Below are 23,193 nucleotides of genomic sequence, written 5' to 3'. Positions count from 1 at the left end.
GAGATGCTTTTCCCAAGTAGGTGGCACGGGGATCGCTATCTCTGTCCTTGTCGCACACTATCTCCGTCCTTGTCTTACACGTTGCGGGTATAGGGAAAAAGCTTCGAAAACGTCCCACCGCTAGATGGCGCCGCTATCGACCGCAACGAAAATCTGTGGGTAACTACAATCGTTTGTGCAAACAGAGCCAGAGCAGACCACTACAGTCTCGCTGCATCATTAGCCAGAGTAAAAATCCAAGATAATTCAAACTGAAACTGTGGCAACCCCACACAGGACATAAACCACATTCTATGGAGCTGCCTCAAACACAACATCCTCAGAGAAAAATTAATATAAAAACTGCAACAGGAAGGATGGACTCCGCCTACACAAATAGACTCAATTCTTGAAAAACCAAATCTCACACAATTAAAAATAATAGATAAATTGTGGAAGGAAACCAACATCAAGATATAACAAACAGAAAATAAAACCAAACTCCTCAAATAATGGCTGACAACTAAGAGAAACAAAATAAAAATAAAAATAGTATAAGCTAGTAATAAGATATTGTAACCATTACACTGGGCAATAGACCATGAACGGTTCTAAGCCTCTTTTCAATAAAAAAAAAATCTGTGCACAGTGAAAAAAAAATCTATGGGTAGTTTAGTTAAGGCTAATATTAAAACTCTTACTAGTAGATTGGGATAAGAAATAAGTACAAATATGCGGTGCAATTCAAAAATTGCAATTCGTCGTAGACTCTTAGTTTTAGTGTAATATGACCATGTAACTTAATCTTTTATAAACCGTCCACTGTATAAATGGGCATAGTATGTAATTAGTTAGAGTAACCAATAAAAAAAAATTCTCTGTCAAACCTGGAAAAAAACAACCATATACTCCCTGACAAAAAGGAAACTAGATGTATTGTTATCCAACCAACTAGTTGGCTAACTAATAATTAGTAACTTACACTATCTACTATTTACTAACACTAACTCACTAACACCACTAACGCAAACTAACCCAACAATAATACATCCATGTGTAAACAGAATTATGTATTACGTACAAGAGAATTAAGTACAAAAAAGGGGATCACACCTTTTCTCCATTTCCCTGCAAGTCTGATCTTGAATGACCTTGAGTCATAGGTCGTTGTCATTTATTCGTCTTAAAACGCACTATTTGATGGTGACGGAACGGAAATTGACCTTGGAGTGTCCACCAGGAAAAATAAAAGTTCCATTACATGATGTCCCCTTCGGTATTGAACAACTTTTGTCTGAAACATTTTTGCGTATAATCGATATTTTCGGAGATATTCGACTGTAACGCTTTATAATTTCCACCCTGAATACTCAGGCTAATAGACTCGCTAAGGTTTAAGGCCTTTATCGATGAAAAAAAATTCTCTGTTCTTGTCGCATACTGGCTCCGTCCTTGTCTTACTCGTTACAGGGATAGGGAGATCGGCCGATTTTACCCTTTAGAAATCACCACCGTGCTGACGATCGGTGTCACGAGAGCGTGACACGGCAAATGTCCGCTGCCTTCGATTACGAATAATTTGTAGACACTTTGAAAAATCATCGTCATATCCTGATTTCTCTTATGACAGATACGTTTAACCCTTAGCACTCCAGGTGTTTTTGTAATCTACCAACAACTCCAAGCCGTTTTTATAGTATCTCTAGCACAAATGAAAAATGTCATACTATAACATCTCTTAGGTTTCTTTATTTTCCTTCTTAATAAAAAATTTGGATGTATAGAAGATCCAGTAATCTTAGGGTAGTTCTTCTAAATTTATTCATTAAAATAATTATTCAAAACCCTTTGAACTCCGTAGGCTCCAATATTGCAGTAGTTATAATATTAAATATTTTAATGAATCTTAAAGAAACTACCCTAAAATTATTCGATTTTCCACACATCCAAATTTTCTACTAACATGGAAAATAAAAGATCGAAGAAATGTTATAGCATTTCTAATTTTCGTTAGGAATACTACAAAAATTAGTTGCTGATAGATTACAAAACAACCTGGACTAAGGGTTAAAAATCTATCAATACCGACGCCGCGTCTTTAGTAGCTGAAATTTATCCGGCGTGCAATGTGTTAACATTGAAATGATTAGACGTACGTATTCCCGAATTTTCCGCGCAATATTACGTCACGTCCCGAACAAAAGGCTTCCACCCCCCTGCAGCCGATAATTGACAGGGAACGATCTACCGAGAAGGATCGCGGGGTAAAGTGCTCTCGGAAATAAAACGCGCATGCCAAACAATTCCACTTGACAACCGCTGATCCACGAAACGTCAGCGTGCTATCAGCGGTGACAGCCGGCGAAAGAGGGTGGTAGCTGGATGGAGGTTATCGAACTCCCTTCCTCTTTCCTTTTCGCTTCCTCTTTTATTTCCAAACGTCCCGGCGAACCTCCGCGCGACGAAGAGGGAACGCGATAGATACCGGGAGCCTTTGTTCCGACACAGGTAAGTAGTTTTTTTTTTCGACAGGGAAATACTCTGTCGCTCGAGGCGTCGAAAAAACCGAGCCCTTTGAGGATCGAGCGATTCGTTGGGCCACTCGTTAAAAACTAAATCTCGCTTTTAGTCTTTCCACGCCGACTAACTCGGAGCAGTGTATTGAACTCTCTATTCGTGAAACGAGAAATTAACCTCTCAGCTTACGATATCGTGCGAGACACGCGATGAAGATTTTAAATAGAATTTAGCAGAAATAAATATTACTCGAGTCTTGTGAATGTAAATGAAATGTGTTTCCGTTATTAATCCCCTTCTCAATACAAACATTGTATATTTGGAAGATCTAATAATCTTAAGGTAGTTTTCTTAAAATTCATTAAAATATTTAACATTAGAACTGGTGCTTTATTGGAGTCTACAGAGTTCAAAGGGTTAATGAAAGATCAAAGCGAAGCAAAGAAGAATTACACGTTTACGTGAAAAAATGAAGAATTCATCGCTGAAAGAATTAGTATCGTGTCGAGCTTTACGATGACGTGTATATTCGTCGAACACAGTTAACTGGTTAATGACAAAATGATTGTATTGATCACAGTTGAGAGATAAATCGTAAGGCAAGGGGTTGACACTTGCGCGAAGGTAGATTTAACACGTTGACTGCCACGAAATCCTTCAGAGTTTTATGTATCGCTTATTCTTTCGTAGCGAAGATAAAGAGGAACAGTCATTTATCATTTAGTATCGCAATGCGTACGTTACACTGTTGTCTAGTAATTTACGCTATGAAATAATTCCATTCGACATTAGTTGTCCGACGAATTACAATTATTGTCAAGTTATTTGGAAGCTCCGGTCATCGGTGACCGATGTGGCAGTCAACGTGTTAACCCTTTGCATTCAGAAGTTTTTTTCTAGAAATATTTCAACATTTTCTGATAAGATAAAATCGATATTTTGTGAAGCTAAGTCGACGAGAAATCACGTTATTGAAGAACAAAGCTGTTTTATTTGAATATTTCTCAAAATTATGTATTATAGGAAATATTATGTTAAATATCAAATTGTATAGTTTTACTGTATGAAATCAAGTGGTGAGTGAGAGTCACCTCTCGAGTGCAAGGCGTTAACAATGCTAGATTCATCAGTTTCATTAATTTACGTCTTACGATTTCTTTCTCAACAACGATCGGTAAGCTTACTTTGTTATGATTTACTGAAGAAAGAGACAAATAGGCGTCTATGTCTATATTTCCTTTGAACTATAATAATTGATGACGCACGAATAACATTCAATTTGTGCTCAGAATAATTGAGTAATATTTATGCTTGTCAAGTTCTTTTTAAAATCTTGACTTTATATATAATAGTGCGTATATATATATAATAGTTTTTATGTATAATAGTTCTTATATATAATAGTGCGTATATATAAAAAGTTCTTTTAAAATCGTTGATTATATATAATAACTGGCAATTATACGTAATCTCCGAATTAATCGCATTTACCGTAACATATAGATTACTCGGTTCATTCGAATGCAAAGTAGATATTATTCCTCTGTAACCAACTGATATACTTAACACATTGCCATTTTGTTCATTTCAACTTATATCAGTTACATTCAATTCATTCGTTTATTTATTTAACATATTTCCGAGAGTTTCCATTACAAATAGAAATACTTTCAATCATACAAAGGGAATCAACTATCTACTTTTGTCAAAACTATTAACGAAGTTGCACAAGTAACAATGTTTACAATATGTTAAAAGGAAATATAGGCATAACGTATGCTTAGAATTTTCCTCTTTTTCCAATAGATCATTAACACGTTGAATGCCATGGGGGTCACCGGTGACTCCCAACTAAATCGAATTACTATGATTCACTCAATTAACACATTAAGCATGTCAGTCACTGGTGACTGACGCTTCTCAACGACTAACAAACAATCGTAACATAAAGACAATCGATGTGAAATAAAAATGTTTAACAACGCAACTAAGTTGACAATAGTGTAACGCAAACGTTGCAACGTCAAACATTTCATAATTGTTCCTGCTTCTCTCTGCTACAAAAGACAAACCATGTCAGTCACTGGTGACTGACGCTTCTCAACGACTAACAAACAATCGTAACATAAAGACAATCGATGTGAAATAAAAATGTTTAACAACGCAACTAAGTTGACAATAGTGTAACGCAAACGTTGCAACGCCAAATAATTCATAACTATTAATTAATTATAATAATGACAAACTCTATGGGAAAACGCTTAAGATTTCCGTGGCAACGTGTTAAACGGTGACTATTCGAATACATTTCTATATTATTAATAATATTACCTAGTGCAGCGACATTCAGCAACGTAAACCGTGCAACAACAGTAACACAATTCAGTTCAATAATTCAATATTATATCTTTCTCGCATTTCGCGTATTTTCCTCGATGAAGTCGCGCGGCATTCAACGTATTAATGACAAAGTGCCGTGTATCGGTCAGAGTTGAGAAAGAAATCAATGCACCGAACAAGCTTCTTTTACGATCAGCGCGTCGTCCCTCGGTTCTACTTGAAAACGGAACTCTTTACAAGCGGAGAGTTCAGAAAGTTTTAATCAAATGCTGGCCATCCGCCGCCTTCATCCTCGGCGAGACGCGTGTCGCAAGCTGCCGTTCTCCTCTTTCGTTTTGTTCTTTCAAAGCGTCGCAGGTGAACGACCGACAGGTGAAAAGCTGGGCTTGAATGAAGCGCGGGATGAATCGGGGGAAAATGACCGATGCGCAAAGGTGCTCCTCGAAGTCGAGACGGGCCGACCGCCGGAAGCGGAAGTGGACCGCCAAGCAACCCGCGGAGTCCTTCAGGTATTACGTCTTGCGGTGATCGATCTGTTGTCTCTGAAAACGAAACGATACGATCAGGATACTCTTCTGGTTACGTTTTAACCCTTTGCGGACGGATGGTATTTCGGTGAGATGAAATGTTCAGACTTGGAAGACTGAGTCGTGGAAGAATGATCTAATTAGTCGAACAATAAGTGATCAGCGCGTAGTTTTCTTTCTTTCTATTAATTAACCCTCTGTAGGCTCATGTAACTTTGAAGTCCCATATCAGTATATTGGCATCTTGTTGATTTATTTCATTCTGCACACAAAGTGGTGAGTAAAATTAAGTAATCAGTTAACTTAAACTTTTATACGCTCAGGCGTGAAAGTTTGACGTCATTGTAACTTGAAAGTTACAAAATATATTCGTTTGATGAAATTATTGAAACTATTGAATACATTGTTAATTCGTATTCATATGTGGATATTAATTTTGTGCTGCATAGATTTTGTTATAATAATGAACAAAAATTCGGCACATAAAGGGTTAAGCAATTGATGTATGATTTAGCTTCATGTATTGAAGGTTTTGTATGTTTCGAAGAATCTTCGTCCGCAAAGGGTTAAGGAGTCACGTGAAAGGTCTATATTTATTTATTATTTTTATATTCGTATTTATAATATATTTATATTAACTAAATTAATCTGAACGGCTTCACTGTGCCTAAAGAAAGATTATTATTATTATTTTCATTATTATCCGTTTGAGTACTAGAGTTAATCTATGTTAATACTATTATCTATATACAGGGTGGAAATTATAAAGCGTTACAGTCGAATATCTCCGAAAATATTGATTATACGCAAAAATGTTTCAGACGAAAGTTGTTCAATACCGAAGGGGACATCATGTAATGGAACTTTTATTTTTCCTGGTGGACACTCCAAGGTGAGGTGAAGGTTAACTTCCTTTTTTAAATGGAACGACACGTTTTGTTATCCACCGTCGAATAGTGCGTTTCAAGACGAATTCAACGACCTATGACTCAAGGTCATTCAAAGTCAAACTTGCAGGGAAATGGAGAAAAGGTGTGATCGTTTTATTTGTACTTTAGTTCGTGCCTTCGAACAGTCACAGCGAAACGTGACATGCGTCAATGTCAGCGTTACTCGGGACAACATCAAAGTCATTACCAGTGAAATGAAAGCAAACGTATTTACTATTAGGTCGTTGAATTCGTCTTGAAACACACTATTTGATGGCGGATAAGAAAACGTGTCATTGCATTTAAAAAGAAAGGAGTTGACCTTCACCTCACCTTGGAGTGTCCACCAGGAAAAATAAAAGTTCCACCGCGCGATGTCCCCCTCGGTATCGAACAACTTTCGTCTGAAACATTTTTGCGTATAATCGATATTTTCGGAGATATTCGACTGTAACGCTTTATAATTTCCACCCTGTATATTAATTTATAATAGGTAACAACGAAATAAAAAATGTATTACTCGGATTACTTATATGCAAAAAAAGTAGCGGTACGATGTGCATGCGTCTGAAAAATTGTGAGCGTTTCGTCGCATTGTGAGTGCGCCGTTCGTTCAAATGCGCTGGCTTTTCTCGACGTGAAATAAAAGGAGCGCCATCGCGCCGCTTGGATCTTTTCGCATTCCATTCGGAAAGCGCTATTGCGCTGTTCGACTTTCTTTGACCATGTTTTTTTTTAAAAACCTCTGGTACTCAAACGGTTAATCCTTTGCACTCCGGAGGCGCCTCTCAGTCGCCAATAATTGATTTGACACAGCTAAATTGTAAAGTTCGAGGTTTAATATTCAACTTTGTACAATGCATTAATATGAAATATTGAAAGAAAATAGTTTCCTTCTTCAATGTATGCGCGATTTCCTGTCAAATCAATTTTCGAAAATGTCATCTGCAGCTCATTAGGAAATATTGAGTATTTCCAGTGAAAATTTGTGGAGTTCAAACCTGATTCGGCGCCGAATCAGGTGGCGAACAGTATTATCCCTTTGCACTCAAGGCACCCCCTGAGTGCAAAGGGATAATACTGTTAGTTTTCTAGTGATTCGACGCAGCTGGTTCGTCTGCATCGAATGTCCTTGTTACAGGACACAGCACTATTTCACGAAGGGCCACGAACACTTGGGAGAAGCGATCGACGTGAACAAGGAGCAGTCACCTTTCGTCCATCCACCATGTTCCCTAATGTTCTCTTATTTCCAATACTGGAAAGCCAGGAAACGGTCCGCGGACATGGAACGTAGGAAAGGGGTCACCGTGGATGCCGGGAGGAACAAGAACCTCTTGCGCAGTCTTCGCGTAAGTAACTCCAATGGAAGCCCACTTCCGGTTCCTCCGTCACCTGTGAAAAATTCAAGTTACTCGAATCTTCGTATCGCTATTGAATAACGATGATAACGATCGTTGTGAGACTGTCAACCGTCAGTCATTCGATGAAACGTAGGAAAATGATGAAACGTTCAATAGAAAATGTCGAATAAGGTATCGATACATGAAGAAATAAAACAATTCTCACAATTGATGCAAGATGTTCCTTTATATAAGTAAAATAAAATTGTTAACAATACTGTAGTTAACAATCAAATAAAATTAACAATACTATTGTTAACAATAATAAAATAATATTGTTGAAAGCAACATTTCGTGAGAAAGTAATGAATGTTTGTAATGAGAAAAATATTGTCGAGTGCAAAGGGTTGATTGTTAGGTCGACGTTGACTTGGAGAAGCTGGAGGCGAAGAAGCACAAAGACCTCGACGAGGCGATGGCCATCACCGACGTAGACCCGGAATTCTTCAAAACGTTCGACGACCGAGTGGTCAAGGAGAAGTTCTCCGTGCACGAGTACGTCAACGATCTCCGCGAGATCTTCAAGACTCGTCTGCTGGCTGGCCAAGAAACCGACGACTGCATTCGCATCGAACAGCAATTCGTCGAGGAGCAGAAGAGACTGGATAAGATAAAGGTGTCAGACTTGTTGTTTCATCATTATTTTCTTATATATATTTTCTCATTACGATCTCTGCGTATAACAGTCATTTTATTATTCATAATTCGTTAGGAAATAATGTTGAGTGTTAGATCATAATGCGAAAGGTTAAAGTGCGAATAAATAGAATTTGTTTCGAGATGAAAATTTTCTAATAGAACTTCAATCGAATGTTTCATTTGCCACAGTATTATTTCGAACGAAATTGATATCTGAATTGGCAATAGGGTAGTATCTAGAATTTTTAGCGTAGGTTAAGGTATTTTTAAGAAGAGTGAATATAAGAATGAATGTGAATGAAGGACAGGCTGTAAAATGGTCGAGGGAAAGTGGCCTGCACAACGTTGCTGACCCAAGATTGCAGGGCCAGCTTTCCAGGGGTGCATCCGAGTGTTTGTGATGAGTGCGAGTGAGAAGAATGCTTATGGAGGAGAGAATGATTTTTGGGAGAGAATGTCTGTAAGAGAGTTGCGGAAGCAAGAGTCGTGTGTTGGCCTCCGTGGCATTGAGTTGTACTTTTTATGTGTTGTCCGTGTTGTTTCCATATTTTATTAAATATATATATTTATTCCTAGTTCTCGATTACTGAAGATCCACCTTTTCACTATCTATAATAATATATATATATATTAATTTATGTATTAATTATAATTTATATATTTTTATATTAATGTGATATATATAAACTATATATATATAAACTATATACGCCAGATGAATAAACAACTTGTCATTTTGTGTACGCCGGACATAGACTTCGAGAAAATGCGCCGGGTTGAACGTGTTAACACGTTGAATGCCATGGGGGTCACCGGTGACCAATCAAATCGAATTACTATAGTTCACTCAATTAAAAGATGATTATTCGAAAACATCTCTTTATTACAAATAATGCTAACCAATGTGGTGGCACTCAGCTAAACGAGCTTGCAGTGATAACAATGGAATTCAATCAAATAATTTAATATCATATATTTTCCATTTCGAGTATTTTTCTTTATAAAATCGTGCGGCACTTAACACATTGAACGCCGGCTAAATTTCAGCTACTAAAAACGCGAGCGTCGGTGATTATATTGATACATTTTTAAGCATCGATTAAACCAAAATTTCTAACTTATGGAAGAGAATAAGAGATTCGATTTTGTAAATTTTACTTTAGATTTGTGTTATACATACCTAGAATGTCACATGAACGTAGGATTAGCAATTAAACGATAGACTAAAAATCCCGCATTATCGCGGGGCCGGCGGTCAGTGTGTTAACGTGTCAACCTACGCTAACAATTCTAGATACTACGGTACGTTACAAAAGCCAACCTTGTCTTCATCGCAGCGAAATTTTCCCGACAGCGTCGTTATCGCAGATACGTGAGCGGCTTCGAGGATTTCCTGTCCAAGGATCACGAGGTTAGCATGGACATTCTGGTGCGGGCTGAAGAGGAGTCGAAATTGTCTCGGGAATTGACCAACACGAGGAACCAACTGTTTCGGGAGTTCGGCCAGGTCAGATTGGACGTGTACCAGTGGGAGGAGAACTGGAGGATGGTGAAGATGTGCCAGAGGTTCCTCTACCAAGTCTCGCCGATCTCCTGGCGCCAGGAACACGACTGGATCCATCGATCGAAATCCGGCGAGTGCACCGTCTCCGTCGACGATCTTTTCGGCCGCTATCGAATGGCCGACGAAGTAGCTTCGCTAACCTCGTTGATAGGTGATCCTCTTCTAGCCTCCATTCTGGCACCTGTGATTCAACCCTTTGCGGACGAACGTCGACATTTCGGCGAGATCGGACGTTCATGTTTGCAACATTAACCCCTTGGCCTATGATTTCTTTCTCATCTCTGATCGATACGGCTACTTTGTCATCAATAATTTATTGGAAAAAGAGAAAAACTCGAAGCATATGTCATGCCTATATTTCCTTTCAAGTACAATAGTTGATTACAGAGGAATAATATTTACTTTGAATTCGAATGAACTGAGTAATATATATATATATTTGTTGAATCATGTTGAAAATATTCACCACGAGTATCACTCGTTGTAGGGCAAGGGGTTAAGTCGCAAACAAACGATTTAAACCGTTGCCGTACAATGACGAGCGAGACTCGTGATGGAGATTTCCAAACTAATTTAACAAGAATCAATGTTGTTTATTACCCACGGATCAAAGCAAACAACTATTTTGCTATTATCGATGTATTATCTTCAAATGGAATTTCCACCTGAAGTAGAATGGAAAATTTTGTCATATTTCTTACAAATTGTCGATAGTAAAGTATTACACGAGCTTACTAACGAAAGTAAATGGTACGCCAAGGGGTTAACCAGTTAACCCTCTATGGGCCGAATTTCTGTTTGTGATTATATACTGACTAATATACTGACATGTGACTTCAAAGTTACATAGGCCTACAGAGGGTCAACTGTGTTTGACGAGTATACACGTCATCGTAAAGCTTGACACGATACTAATTCTTTCAGCGATGAATTCTTTATTTTTTCACGTAAACATGTAATTCTTCTTTGTTTCACTTTGATCTTTCATTAAAATATATTCTACGTGTATTCGTCCTGCGTTTGACGAGTACACGCTCCATTTTTCGATTTTATTGCGCGCGGAACCACAGGTTTTTCCAACTAAATTCCACAGTTAACTGGTTAAGGTATTAATAACTGCGAAACAAACAAATCGAAACCAGTCATTTTGAATGGTACGGTAGTTTTAGTGTTAAAGACTTCCGAAACCGAGGACACCGTATAATAGCATCGATAAAAATCAACTTGAACGTTCACCATATTCATAAAATCGAATTCCGCGAACACAGATCAGTTCGAGAACGACATCTCGACGGACGGACCAACCGAATTGTACTTCGAGGACCCGTTCGATTTGATCCGGGTGTTCCGAGCGATAGAGACGCAAAATCTGAACGCTCTGATCCACGTGGAGTCCCTAGCGGAGCCGATGACCCAGATGATGACGACGATCGAGACCGCTGAGGAGCAGATTAAGACGGAAGTCGAGGAGATTAGCAACGCTATCGCCGAGCTTCAGGTAACTTTGCCTGACCAGAAAGAGCTAGGACAGACGCAGCTGTTCTTCGACGATCGAATCGGATCAATTAACCATTTGCACTCGGAAGTATTTCTGATTTTTAAGCTTTTAAACTTTGAAACTTTGAAACTTTGAAACTTTGAAACTTTGAAACTTTGAAACTTTGAAACTGAAACTTTGGAACTTTGAAGCTTTGGAACTTTCTAATTTTTAAGCTTTTAAACTTTTAAACTATGAAGCTTTGGAACTTTCTAATCTTTAAGCTTTGAAACTTGGAAGCTTTGGGAATTTCTAATTTTTAAGCTTTGAAACTTTGAAGCTTTGGGACTTTCTAATTTTTCAGCTTCGAAACTTTGAGACTTCCTAATTTTTAAGCTTCGAAACTTTGGAACTTTCTGATTTTTAAGCTTTGAATCTTTGAAACTGTGGAACTTTCTAATTTTTAAGTTTTGAAACTGTGGAACTTTCTAATTTTTAAGTTTTGAAACTTTGGGACTTCCTAATTTTTAAGCGTCGAAACGACCTTTTTTTTTTTTTTTTTTTTTTTTTTTTTTTTAACCCTGGATAACCTGCATCAGGCACCCCTCACCATTGGGGCTGGCGAGGGGTAGTGTGAGATTCTTACTCACTAAAGCTCCAGGGGTGTTCCAGCCTCGGCCATAACAGGGGGTACACCGGAACCAAACATTTACCCTCAGTGTCACCCCCCGGCCCAGTATAAGCCAACACGACACGCTAGTATTACGCAACACTAACAGCATGGAAACACATCATGCACGAAAACGCGATCAAGACCCCCGCGGATCACGGGACGCAGCGTGAACACTCCGACTGCGCCCTTCCCTCCCCAGGGCCCGTGCAAGAGTCGCCTCTAGCCCCAACTAGAGACGACTTGGGCCCTCTGGCACACCGGTTCCGTGGGTCAAGAACCCCGGGCCCGGCGGCCAGAATCTTAAAGTGGGGGAGCCGGCGGTCCCGGACTTCTCGCCCGGCGGCGCCGCCGACCCCTCCCCCCACCCAGTCGAGAGGGATGGGAGTCGCGCTCCCTCTCCCTCTCCGCCGCCTCCTTCTGCAGCATCACGTGCTCGCAGAAGGAGACGACGGCCCCCCGTTTTTGACCCCCCTCCAGCAGGGCCCTAATGAGCCCCGCTGGGGAGAGGTCCCGCCCGATGGCGCGGACCAGGACCCGACGCTCGGAAGCCCACGCTGGACAAAATTCCAGCGTGTGCTGCGCCGTGTCCTGGTCCCCGTCGCAGTGCCGGCATTGGGCATCGCGCTCCCGCTTGATGCGGCACAGGTACTCCCCGAAGCGTCGAAACGACCTAACCAAGACCTAACCAAGTATTTCGTTAGAAATATTTAACATTTTCTAACCAGACACAGACGATATTTTTTAAATTAACCCTCTACAGGCCCGTGTGACTTTGAAGTCACACATCAATATACTGGGTTAAATCGATTTCTTTAATTTTTTATTGAAAACTGACGAATGCCATGAAATAATTGATCAACTTAAACTTTCGTATACACAGGATTTTACGTTCAACGTCATTGTAACTTCAAAGCTACAAGACACATTCGTTTGAATGAAATTATTAAAACTATTGAATACACTGATAATTTCTGTTCATATCTTGATATTTATTAATGTCATACTGCATACATTTTGTTACAATCACGAAATAAAATTCGGCCTACAGAGGGTTAACTCAAAGAAATATTGCAAGTGAATTGGGAAACAAAGCTTTTTATCCCAATATTTCACACACCGATGCATTATATACAGTTGAATATTGAATATCAAATTTTATAGTTTTACAACATGAAATCAAGTGGTAACTGAGAGTCACCTCTCGAGTGCAAAGGGTTAAATATCCAATTGGTTAACCCTTTGCACTCGACAGTTTTTGCACAGGAAATATTCAACGTTTTCCGATCAGATATAACCGACATGGTTTGAAGCTAATTTAACGATAATTCACACATAAATTAAGCAACAAAGCTATTTTATTAATTTATTTTATTTAACTCTTAGCACTCCAGGTTGTTTTGTACTCTATCAGCAACTGCAACTAATATTTATAGTATTCCTAGCGAAAATTAGAAATGCTATAACATTTCTTCGATCTTTTATTTCCCTTTTCAGCACAAAATTTGTATGTGTAAAATCGAATAATTTTAGGGTAATTTCTTTAAGATTCATTAAAACATTTAATATTAGAACTGCTGCAATATTACAGCCTACAGAGTTCAAAGGGTTAAATATTTCACACAGCAATACAAAGTTTCATTTAAAATACTAAATATTTAATTTCATAATTTTGCTGTATAAAATCAAGTGGTGACTGAGAGTCACCTCTCGAGTGCGAAGGGTTAATTACGGAATAACCGGTGACATTAGATAGCTTCTGCGTAAAATTGCCGGTCAACAATGTGTTACACGATAAAAGCTCGACGGTCGATTAAGTAGGCCGACATCGAGCAATTAGAGGCGAGGGCCGCGGATTTGGAAAAGTACGCGGGCACGCTGCTCGAGGGAGCTTTCCGGGAGGCTGTGAGCTCCGAGGAGGTGCTCCGGTTCCAAGTGTTCATCGAGGACGCGTTCGAGAGCTGCATCGGGCCGAACGACGCGAATTTGGATAGTTTCTCCATGATGAAGTGGATCGAGAAGACCCACGAGGAGCTGAACCTCGAGCTAGACACGCTGCCGCCGGAAGTGGTCCAAGCTTGCGAGAAGGAGGGCTTCAGGCAGGAGCTGAAAGCTATCAGGGAGACCGAGGAAGCTGCTAGGAAGGTCAGACTCTGTGAAACTTTAATCTCCGTTACTGTTTTATCGCGATTTTCTAGCTGTTTAGCTCTAGACTGTAGAGCCATAGATGCCAGAGATCCTAGAGTCTATAGTATTATTCTTCTATTACCAATCGCGATACTTCTGAATAAATGTGTAGATAGAATAAGCGTGGAATGTATCTGTTTTTCAAATTTTGAAACTTTGAAACTTCGGGACTCTCTGATTTTTAAGCTTCGAAACTTTGCGATTTTGGGGCTTTCTAATTTTTAAGTTTGGAAACTTTGGGACTTTGGAACTTTCTGATTTTTAAGCTTTTAAACTTTGAAAATTTGGGACTTTGAAGTTCTGAAGCTTTGGAACTTTCTAATTTTTAAGTTTTGAAACTTTGAAACTTTGGAACCTTCTAATTTTTAAGCTTCGAAACTTCGGGACTTCGAATCGTCTAAACTTTCAAATTTAGCTGTAGACTCTAGCATCCTAGCTGCCAGACACTCTAGAGTTTATAGTATCACTGACCGATTGAGCTTGATAAAGATAACTTAGCCCTACGATCCCTTCCCAATTCAACAGGGACACTGTCCATAATTCATTACAAAACCAGAAACACAGACATTCAATGATTCTTCCAAACACGAATGTCGACGTTCGTCCGCGAACGGTGAAACCTTTCAGCCGATAACCTCCGCTTCCACGATTCGTCGAGGCAGCGATAAAGATTGGAGTCAAGCGACCGTTTCGATTGTACTTCTGTCGCAGTTCGAGCTTATGCATCGATTACTGGCTTCCCTGAAGCGTGTCATGGAGCCACCGGCGATAAAGAGGCGGCCCCTGGTCTGGCGTTCCGAGCCAGCGAGCCAAAGGGCCAAGCCAGCGCCGCCGCCCCCTGCGCCCACCGACGAGGAGTGGCAATATTTGACCTTCTTCACCGATTACTGTAGCCAGCAGGACTTCGCCGCGTATCGCTCGCGTTTCCCGGACGATTTCGACCTGAGCTTCCAGCCCCGGCGCCGGGAACACGCTCCGGAAGACATCGAGGACGCCGACAAGGATGCTGAGGACAGCTGATCCCTCAGCGACCCGGCTTGTTATTCGTAACAGAATCATCGACAAGGTTAGCATCTCTTTGTAATAAGTTCGATCAGATTGGGCGGTTTATAATCATTTGGTAATATAACAACAACAACAACAACAACAACAACAACAGTGTATAATCATAATGATCATAATCATAATTGGACGGTTTATAATAATTTGGTAATATAATCATAATAATAATAATAATAGTTTATAATAATAATAATAATAACAATAAGAATCTATAATAATAATAGTTTATAATAATAATAATAATAACAATAAGAGTCTATAATAATAATAGTTTATAATAATAATAATAACAACAATAAGAGTCTATAATAATAATAAGTTAGTTTATAATAGTTTATAATAATAATAATAATAATAATAGTTTATGATCATAATAATAATAATAGTTTTTGATCATAATAATAATAATAGTGTACAATCATAATAATAATAATAGTTTATAATAATAATAATAATAGTAATATTTTATAATCGTTTTTTTCAGTTAACCACTTGCGCTGGCAACGAATTGAGAAACTCGACAGGATCTCGAGCGAAGAACTGTGTCTTCGCCTATTATATACAGATATGTAAAGAAATGTTACTTACCAATAATTTTATACGAAGTGGTAGATTTCAGAACAATTTAGGAATAGGGAAATCTGATCCATTTGATAGTGTTAATGTTAAAAAGATAACGGATGCTTCTAAATTACTAGAGAAATTGATTCAGCAATACACAAGCTACCTCGCAAATTGATTAACCCTTTGAACTCTGTAGGCTCCGATATTGCATCACGTATTAGATATTTTAATGAATCTTAAAGAAACTACCACACAATCATTATATTTCAACACATACAAATTTTGCACTAAGAAAGAAAATATTCAATGCTTCGAAGATATCAATAATTCTTAAACAAGAAAATCGAAACCAGTCATTTCGACTGGTACGGTGGTTCTAGCGTTAACCCTTTGCACTCGAGCGGCGCCTTTCAATCGCCATTCGATTTGACCGAACAAAATGATCAAACTTAGAATTCACTATCAAATTTTATATAATGTATCGACACGTGGAACATCGAAATAAACTAGTTCTGTCACTTAATTTATACAAGGTATTTCTTTATGTTAGTTGTAAAACATATCATTGATATTTTATCAGAGAATAATGAATATTTGTTGAGAAAAATATTCTCGAGTGCAAAGGGTTAAAAACCTCTGGTACTCAAACGGATACACTTTCGGCTTGTCCCTTCGCATCCTCTCGCTTCGCGAGCGAGAAAGAAGCGTCGCTACGAGGAAGATCATCGCGAAGATTGGCACGTGTGCGCACGAGGAGTAGGAGGAAGGAAGACGCGATGGGTAAGAGAGGGGGAGGGAGGGTTCAGAAGAAAAGAGGAAGCAATTTCGCGAGTGGTCCGGCGAAAAACGCGGGACAGAAACGGGGTTGAAGTAGCAACAACGTCAGAAATGGCACCGGCAGGATGCACCGTCTTCCCTTCGCCCCATGGAAAATCAATACTCTGTGCACCGAGCGCTATGTTTACACGCTGAATAAGCAAATCCGAGTGTTCGCGTGCGTCCGCGGCCGGTAATTAATATCTGATTATCCCGCTCGTTAATTATCGTTCGCTTTTTCGCGGTACAAACGTGTTTGCCATTCGGTTCAGGGGACGGCTCGCTAATTTATTACACGTGCCGGCGGGTTTCTTGCCGGCCTAGTCGGCGGTTATCAAGTTTTCGGTGAATTTCGCCTGCGCGATGTTGGAACGATAGGGGAACTCGCGAAGTAAAGTTGCGATTCGACTTGTTTGGTTAACCGTTTGAGTGCTAAATAAATTTTGTGGGTATATACCAGAAATATGGAAGTAATTGGGAGTGTACAAAGAAACTTAATAAGATTTAATAGTTATCTAATTATATTAGAAATATTGTACTGTTGGAAAAGAAATATCAAAGAATAACATTTATTCAAATAAATTTACTTTGATTTAGTTCTTGGGAAACATAGTAAGAGAATTACAATTGATACTGACAAACAGGAGTGTCGTCGTGCTCTTAGCACTCAAACGGTTAATACGTTGACGTGAATGACGTCTATAGACGTCCATTGCGTGTGCTTGTAGATGCAAACGAGGTCCATAGTAGTCCTATACTTTTAGTATTATAAAACAATTAAAAAAATGTATATCACTGTTGAATTTATTACCCTCTGAATACTTTAGCCTTCTTTTCATAATTGTTGGAAAAAAACGAGCTTTATGTACAGAATGCTTTGAGCCTTATCATTTGCTTTATGCTACGAATATTTCTTAAAATTAAATTTTATATCTCTAAATGAATTTTTGAATTTTTCATATGGCATTAGAAATTTTTCTTCTTGTATCTTTCAATTTTGTGTTACATTAAAAGAGAATGTAAATGAAAATCACGTGCAGAATAAAGTTATGTTTATAAAAATATACCTTTTTTATTTCTTCCTAAATTATTTTCAAAAAATGTCGTTAGATACCAAAACGTCTATATCCGTCTTTTGCGTGTCAGAGAAATCGAAGCTGAGAAAAACAAATGACGGCTACAGACGTCTACCTTTTTTTAGGAAAATTTATTAAAAAATACAATAATTTTAATTTGTAAGTATAAAATCTCGATCAAACTTCCCAAAAACCAACTAACTGACAAAAAAAAGAAGTGTGTTTTTGGAAGCGCTCACCGATTTCAAAATGATCGTCAACGTGTTAATTAACATAAACTCTTATACGCTCTCGCGTGAAATTTCAACGTCATTGTAATTTCGAAATGACAAGATATACTCGTTCTAATGAAATTATTAAAACTAACGAATATATTGTTAATTTGCATTTATAGGTTGATATTCGTTAATTTTATACTGCACACGTTTCTTTCTGGTCACGAAAAAAAATTCGGCCTACAGAGGGTTAACCCTTTGCACTCGAAAATTTTTCACTACAAATATTCAACACTCTGATAAAATATAGACGGTGCTTGTTGCGACTAATGTAAATAATTTAATCGATAAATTACTTTAATATTTCACATAGTGACGCGTTATACAGTGTTAAACATCAAACTTTATAATTTTACTACATCAAACCAAGTGGTGACTGAGAGTCACCTTCCGAGTGCAAAGGGTTAATAGAGAAAGTTAATAGGGGAAGCCTCAAAGACAGAATCCCCGTGCGAGACGTTGAAAAAATTGGAAAAAAGAGAGAATTGCTAAAGATACTACACGCTAGACCGATAAGGTAGAAATTTTATACGTAACATTTGCTACAAATAACTTTGTAGCTACTCCTATAAATAACTTTGTAACAAATAATTGAAAACACAATATTTACGCTTTATCCTACGTTTCCTATATCAAACTAAAAATATACCATAATTCTTCTTTGCCAGTACCGTTTACACAAGAAAACTGATTTCTCCATTGTTCCCGATGACCTTTGGTAGTTTCTTTTTATTTGATATCATCTTCGAAAGGGTGAAATCCGGTCATTTGACCGGTTCCCGGTACAATTCTTTCGGTCGGCGGTAAAAGAGCTAGAAACGCGAGCGGCGACTGGTCCCAGAAGAATGGCCGCCCGTTTCCGTGGAAATCGGCGACGGGGAGCCCGGATTTTGCGTACTTCGAGGAGGCCTTTCGAGATTATCCCCATGGCAACGAGGATTGCTCGATAGCAGACAGGCTAGGGCGCTCTTCAACGAGCCCAACCCTCCCCCTCGATCGCCCGGCTGTTTTCAACCAGCCGCCACACGCCGCGAACGGCTGCTTTCCCTCGTTGCCTCGCTTCCTTCTTTCTCCCGCGTTTCGCCCTTTCCCACCGTGTACACACGCACCACCCGCTATATTATTCACCGTTCGGCTGCCCGTGAACTCCGGAGAGGACCTTTTGTCTCGCGGGAACCACTCGTCCTCGGGTTTTCGACGTCCGCGGCTGAATCTTCGAGGAATTCGCCGCGTCTCATCTTCGACTTCGTGACTTTCGAGCGAACTCGCGATTTCTTTCGTAACTCTGTCCATACAGCTTTGTCATTAACCAGTTAACCGTGTTTGACGAGTACACACGTCATCGTAAAGCTTGACATGATACTAATTCTTTCAGCGATGAATTCTTTATTTCTTCACGTAAACATGTAATTCTTCTTTGTTTCGCTTTGATCTTTCATTAAAATACACTCTACGCGCATTCGTCCTGCGTTCGACGAGTACGCGCTCCATTTTTCGATTTTATTGCGCGCAGAACCAGAGGTTTTTCCAACTAGATTCCACAGTTAACTGGTTTGCACATACAAATTTTGTGCTGAGAAGGAAAACAAAAGATCGATGGAATGTTATAGCATTTCTCAATTTCGCTAGGAATACTATAAAAATTAGTTGCAGTTGCTGATAGATTACAAAACAACCTGGAGTGCTAAGGGTTAAATTTGTAGCTACCATGTCTTCGATGGAATATGTATCGTTACAATGATAATAACGCAATTCAATCAAATGATTTTACATTATATTTCTTTCCATTTTCTGTATTTTCGACTAAGAAATCATACGGCGTTCAACGTGTTAATTCGACGAGTTCTCGGGTCAGCGAACCTGACGTCGACTCGTCGTCCCCGCTGGCTACACATTCGGGTTAATTAGGTTCATTAAATTGGACGGCAGACAGCGAGGGCGAGAGCCACGGGCCTCTCAGCGTCTTCGTTCCCGTTTGATACTGGGGGAAGAACGTCTTCGACGGACAGCCTGGAAAATCGTAATTGCATCGGACCTCCTTGTTTCGTCGAGCCCTCCGCCGCCCTTCTAAATAATTTCGATATCGCCACGGCCGAGCGTCGCCTTGTCCCCTGGAGAATGGAAACAAGGCCTCTGTAGCATCTGGAAATTAACACTAAAACTACCGAGCACTTCAACTGACTTTTTAAAATTTCGCTATAGAAACTCCATGAGTGCATCTGTTCAGACTTTAATTGATTTACAATTCAATTTGCGTAGTGCTAAATGAATTTCTTTAATAATTTCTCAGAGAAACATTTGTTACCTTTCTAATAATTGCAAAGAGAAGACATCAGGCGTGGGTCATTTGACCTCTCTGGTAGTTTTAGTGTTAACCATTTGCACTCGATAGTTTTTCACTAGAAATAGCAGAGCAAACATACAACACACAGAGAACGTATCTGCGATTTCTCTTTTTTCAATAAATTTGTGGAGGTGGAGTGTAGGTGATGCAGAATTAACCCTTTGTTCTATCAATTATCAAATCTCCAGTTTCCACAATGTAGATAAACGAGCATCGATTCTTTTAGGAATAATAGAATGAAGTGTACAATAAATGCCCGTAAACCTAGTGTCAATGATTCGATATCACAGTAGTTATATTACACTGTTGTCTAGCTACTTGTGTTATTAAATATTTTCATTCGCTGGAATTCGCCGGCGAAGAGTCGAAAGGTACCCGAGCCACGCGAAAGTGAACGCGGAGGAAAGCGGCCGCGAGGAAAGAAACGACGGACGCTCGTTAATTACTCAGAGTTGTCGTTAACAACGAGATCGGCTCGGTTTTCTAGGCCTCGTGAGAAAGTTTACGGCTGGCCGCCGCGTCGAACGCTTTGTCTACAAATTGAGAGCCATTAAGAAGTGTAACGCGTTCGCTTTGCTCGGACACTGTAATTATTTCGTCGCGAGCGACGCGACGCCGTGCTTCTCGGTGTCGACTCCGTCGGAACGATGGATTTATTAGAGATCGAAGATTTCGAGAACCGAGAAACATTGGAGATTTTTAACCCTTAGCACCCTGTAGGATCCAATATTGCACCGGTTGTAATATTAAATATTTGAATGAATTAAAGAAACTACCCTAATATTATCAGATTTTCTGTTATTAACACTAGGTTTACGGAACGCGTCAAATTGACGCATATTGGATTTTAGAAATATTATTTTGTAAATGTTTACGCCGATTTTGATTGACGCGATCACACTGACATGTACCTCAATTACCTACTATCAAATCTCCAGTTTCCACAATCTAAATAAATGAGCATCAATTCTTTTAGGAATAATAGAATGAAGTGTACAATAAATGCCCGTAAACCTGGTGTTAATTATTAGACTTTTATTAACACTAGGTTTACGGGCATTTTTGTACAGTTTATTCTATTGTTCCTGGGGAAGTTGATATTCGTTCATTTAGATTTTGGAAATTGTAGATGTAGAAATAGACAATCAGGATTCATATTCGTATAATTGGATCAAGGAAAACCGATTAAAACATTTACCAAATAATGTTTATAAAATTCAATCTGCGTCAAATTGACGCGTTCCGTAAACCTAGTGTTAACAGGTCGAAGGTATGTTATAGCATTTTTCATTTTTACTAGAGATACCATAAAAATTAATTGCAGTTGCTGATAGATTACAAAACCATCTGGAGTGCTAAGGGTTAATGGAGTCAGCCTCGGGAATTTTAGAGATGCACATTGAACAAAAATAAATATGTAATAAAACAGTATTATTTACCCTTTTGCAAAATAAAAGAGTATGTACATATTTTGGAAGAGAAATTCATTAATCCAACATGATTGCATGTGTAATTCACAAAACAAACAAAAGTTAATGCAATTCTTGTATTTATGTAATACGACCATGTTAACCCACTATGGGCCGAATTTTTGTTCATGACTATAACAAAATCTATGCAGTACAAAATTAATAAATATCCACATATGAATACGAGTTAACAATGTACTCAATAGTTTCAATAATTTCATCAAACGAGTATATTTTGTAACTTTCAAGTTACAATGACGTTAAACTTTCATGCCTGAGCGTATAAAAGTTTAAGTTAACTGATTACTTAATTTTACTCACCACTTTGAGTGCAAAATGAAATAAATCAACAAGATTCCAATATACTGACATGTGACTTCAAAGTTACATGGGCCTACAGAGGGTTAAAGTGAAGTGTAAATACTGTGTAAATGGAGGTTCTTTTTCAACCGCGTTCAACCTGAATCGTACAATTCAAATGCCGTGTAAATCAAGCACTAAGTGTATATTATATAGTAATTGATACTATTAATATTGTTAAAAGAAGAAGAACTGTGGAAAGTTCTCGAATTATTCAACATATATTAACACCAGAACTACCGTGCTAATCAAAATGACTGGTTTCAATTTTTTCGGTTAGCAATTATTGATATCTTCGAAGCATTGAATATTCGAAATGATTTTGAAAATAAACAGCTTCATTTGAGTACTATAATGAATGTCTCAAGAAACTGAAAATAATCTATTGTTACTATTTTTATAGGAATTGCATATTAATCGTATTAAATGCTCGGTAGTTCTAGCGTTAATTTGCAACGTTCGTTCCTTAAAATTCCTGAGGCCTAAAGACCATTAACTTCGCGAACAAATGATTTAATCAGTGAAAAAACAAGAGGTTAACACGTAGTTTCCTGTTTTCCTATCAATTAAGCCATCGAGATATAATTGAACATCATCTGCCGAAGGTTTTGTACATTTCAAAGAATCTTTGTACGCGAATAGTTAAAACTTTCCAATATTCCTCGGTCAGTTCTCGAATTATTGAACTTCTAGAGAATTCATCTTTCCCGTCGCTATGTAGATTGTTATCTATTCTTAGAAACGTTAATTGGATGTTGTTGTTAATTGTTGATAAATGGCATTTATTTGGAATGAATTTAAAGTCGACTTTCCTCGAATCGATCATACTTTGAATGGGTTAGCCAGAGCCCATCATCGTTTCGAAATTAATGTTTCCCAGTCTGGTAAATAACTGGGCGCTCGACAATGCGGCCCTTTCATTCGGACAACATTTAACCGAATACTGTAAATATTCGTAGTTGGCGCGGAACAGCGAACAGAGGCTGGCGTATTGA

The 23,193-nt window shown here is 38.6% G+C and overlaps 2 protein-coding genes across 3 annotated transcripts in view; one reads left to right on the top strand and one right to left on the bottom strand.

Annotated features, from left to right (window-relative positions):
- Nucleotides 1–2,336: 2,336 nt before the first annotated feature.
- LOC116427140 (coiled-coil domain-containing protein 38) lies at nt 2,337–16,104 on the top strand. The gene is made up of 9 exons (XM_076373759.1): nt 2,337–2,487; nt 5,186–5,345; nt 7,434–7,644; nt 8,054–8,311; nt 9,689–10,049; nt 11,167–11,396; nt 13,867–14,190; nt 14,944–15,298; nt 15,779–16,104. The coding sequence occupies exons 2-8, from the start codon at nt 5,227–5,229 to the stop codon at nt 15,250–15,252; spliced, it is 1,812 nt and encodes a 603-aa protein (XP_076229874.1). The 5' UTR covers nt 2,337–2,487; nt 5,186–5,226; the 3' UTR covers nt 15,253–15,298; nt 15,779–16,104.
- The window catches only part of Arl4 (ADP ribosylation factor-like 4), a 134,310-nt gene continuing 118,785 nt past the window's right edge, over nt 7,669–23,193 (bottom strand). Inside the window, exon 5 of one of the 2 annotated variants that reach the window (XM_076373766.1) lies at nt 7,669–7,687. In XM_076373766.1, coding sequence (XP_076229881.1) covers nt 7,684–7,687 — 4 coding nt within the window. In that variant the 3' untranslated portion in view covers nt 7,669–7,683. Of the gene's footprint in view, nt 7,688–9,393; nt 10,080–23,193 lie in introns of those variants that run through there. The other variant, XM_076373767.1, reaches the window with a different exon arrangement.

This window comes from Nomia melanderi, chromosome 14 (assembly GCF_051020985.1).
Source record: "Nomia melanderi isolate GNS246 chromosome 14, iyNomMela1, whole genome shotgun sequence".
In the NCBI taxonomy this organism is placed as follows: Eukaryota; Metazoa; Arthropoda; class Insecta; order Hymenoptera; family Halictidae; genus Nomia; species Nomia melanderi.
This window is presented reverse-complemented; position numbering and strand designations above follow the sequence as displayed.

Bases quoted from the DNA above. Each gene is read 5' to 3' on its own strand.
- LOC116427140 (XM_076373759.1), top strand. From the start codon at position 5,227: ATGAAGCGCGGGATGAATCGGGGGAAAATGACCGATGCGCAAAGGTGC. The intron at 7,645-8,053 runs GTAAGTAACTCC...GTTGATTGTTAG, and splicing joins ACCTCTTGCGCAGTCTTCGC to GTCGACGTTGACTTGGAGAA. The intron at 8,312-9,688 runs GTGTCAGACTTG...TTTTCCCGACAG, and splicing joins AGAGACTGGATAAGATAAAG to CGTCGTTATCGCAGATACGT.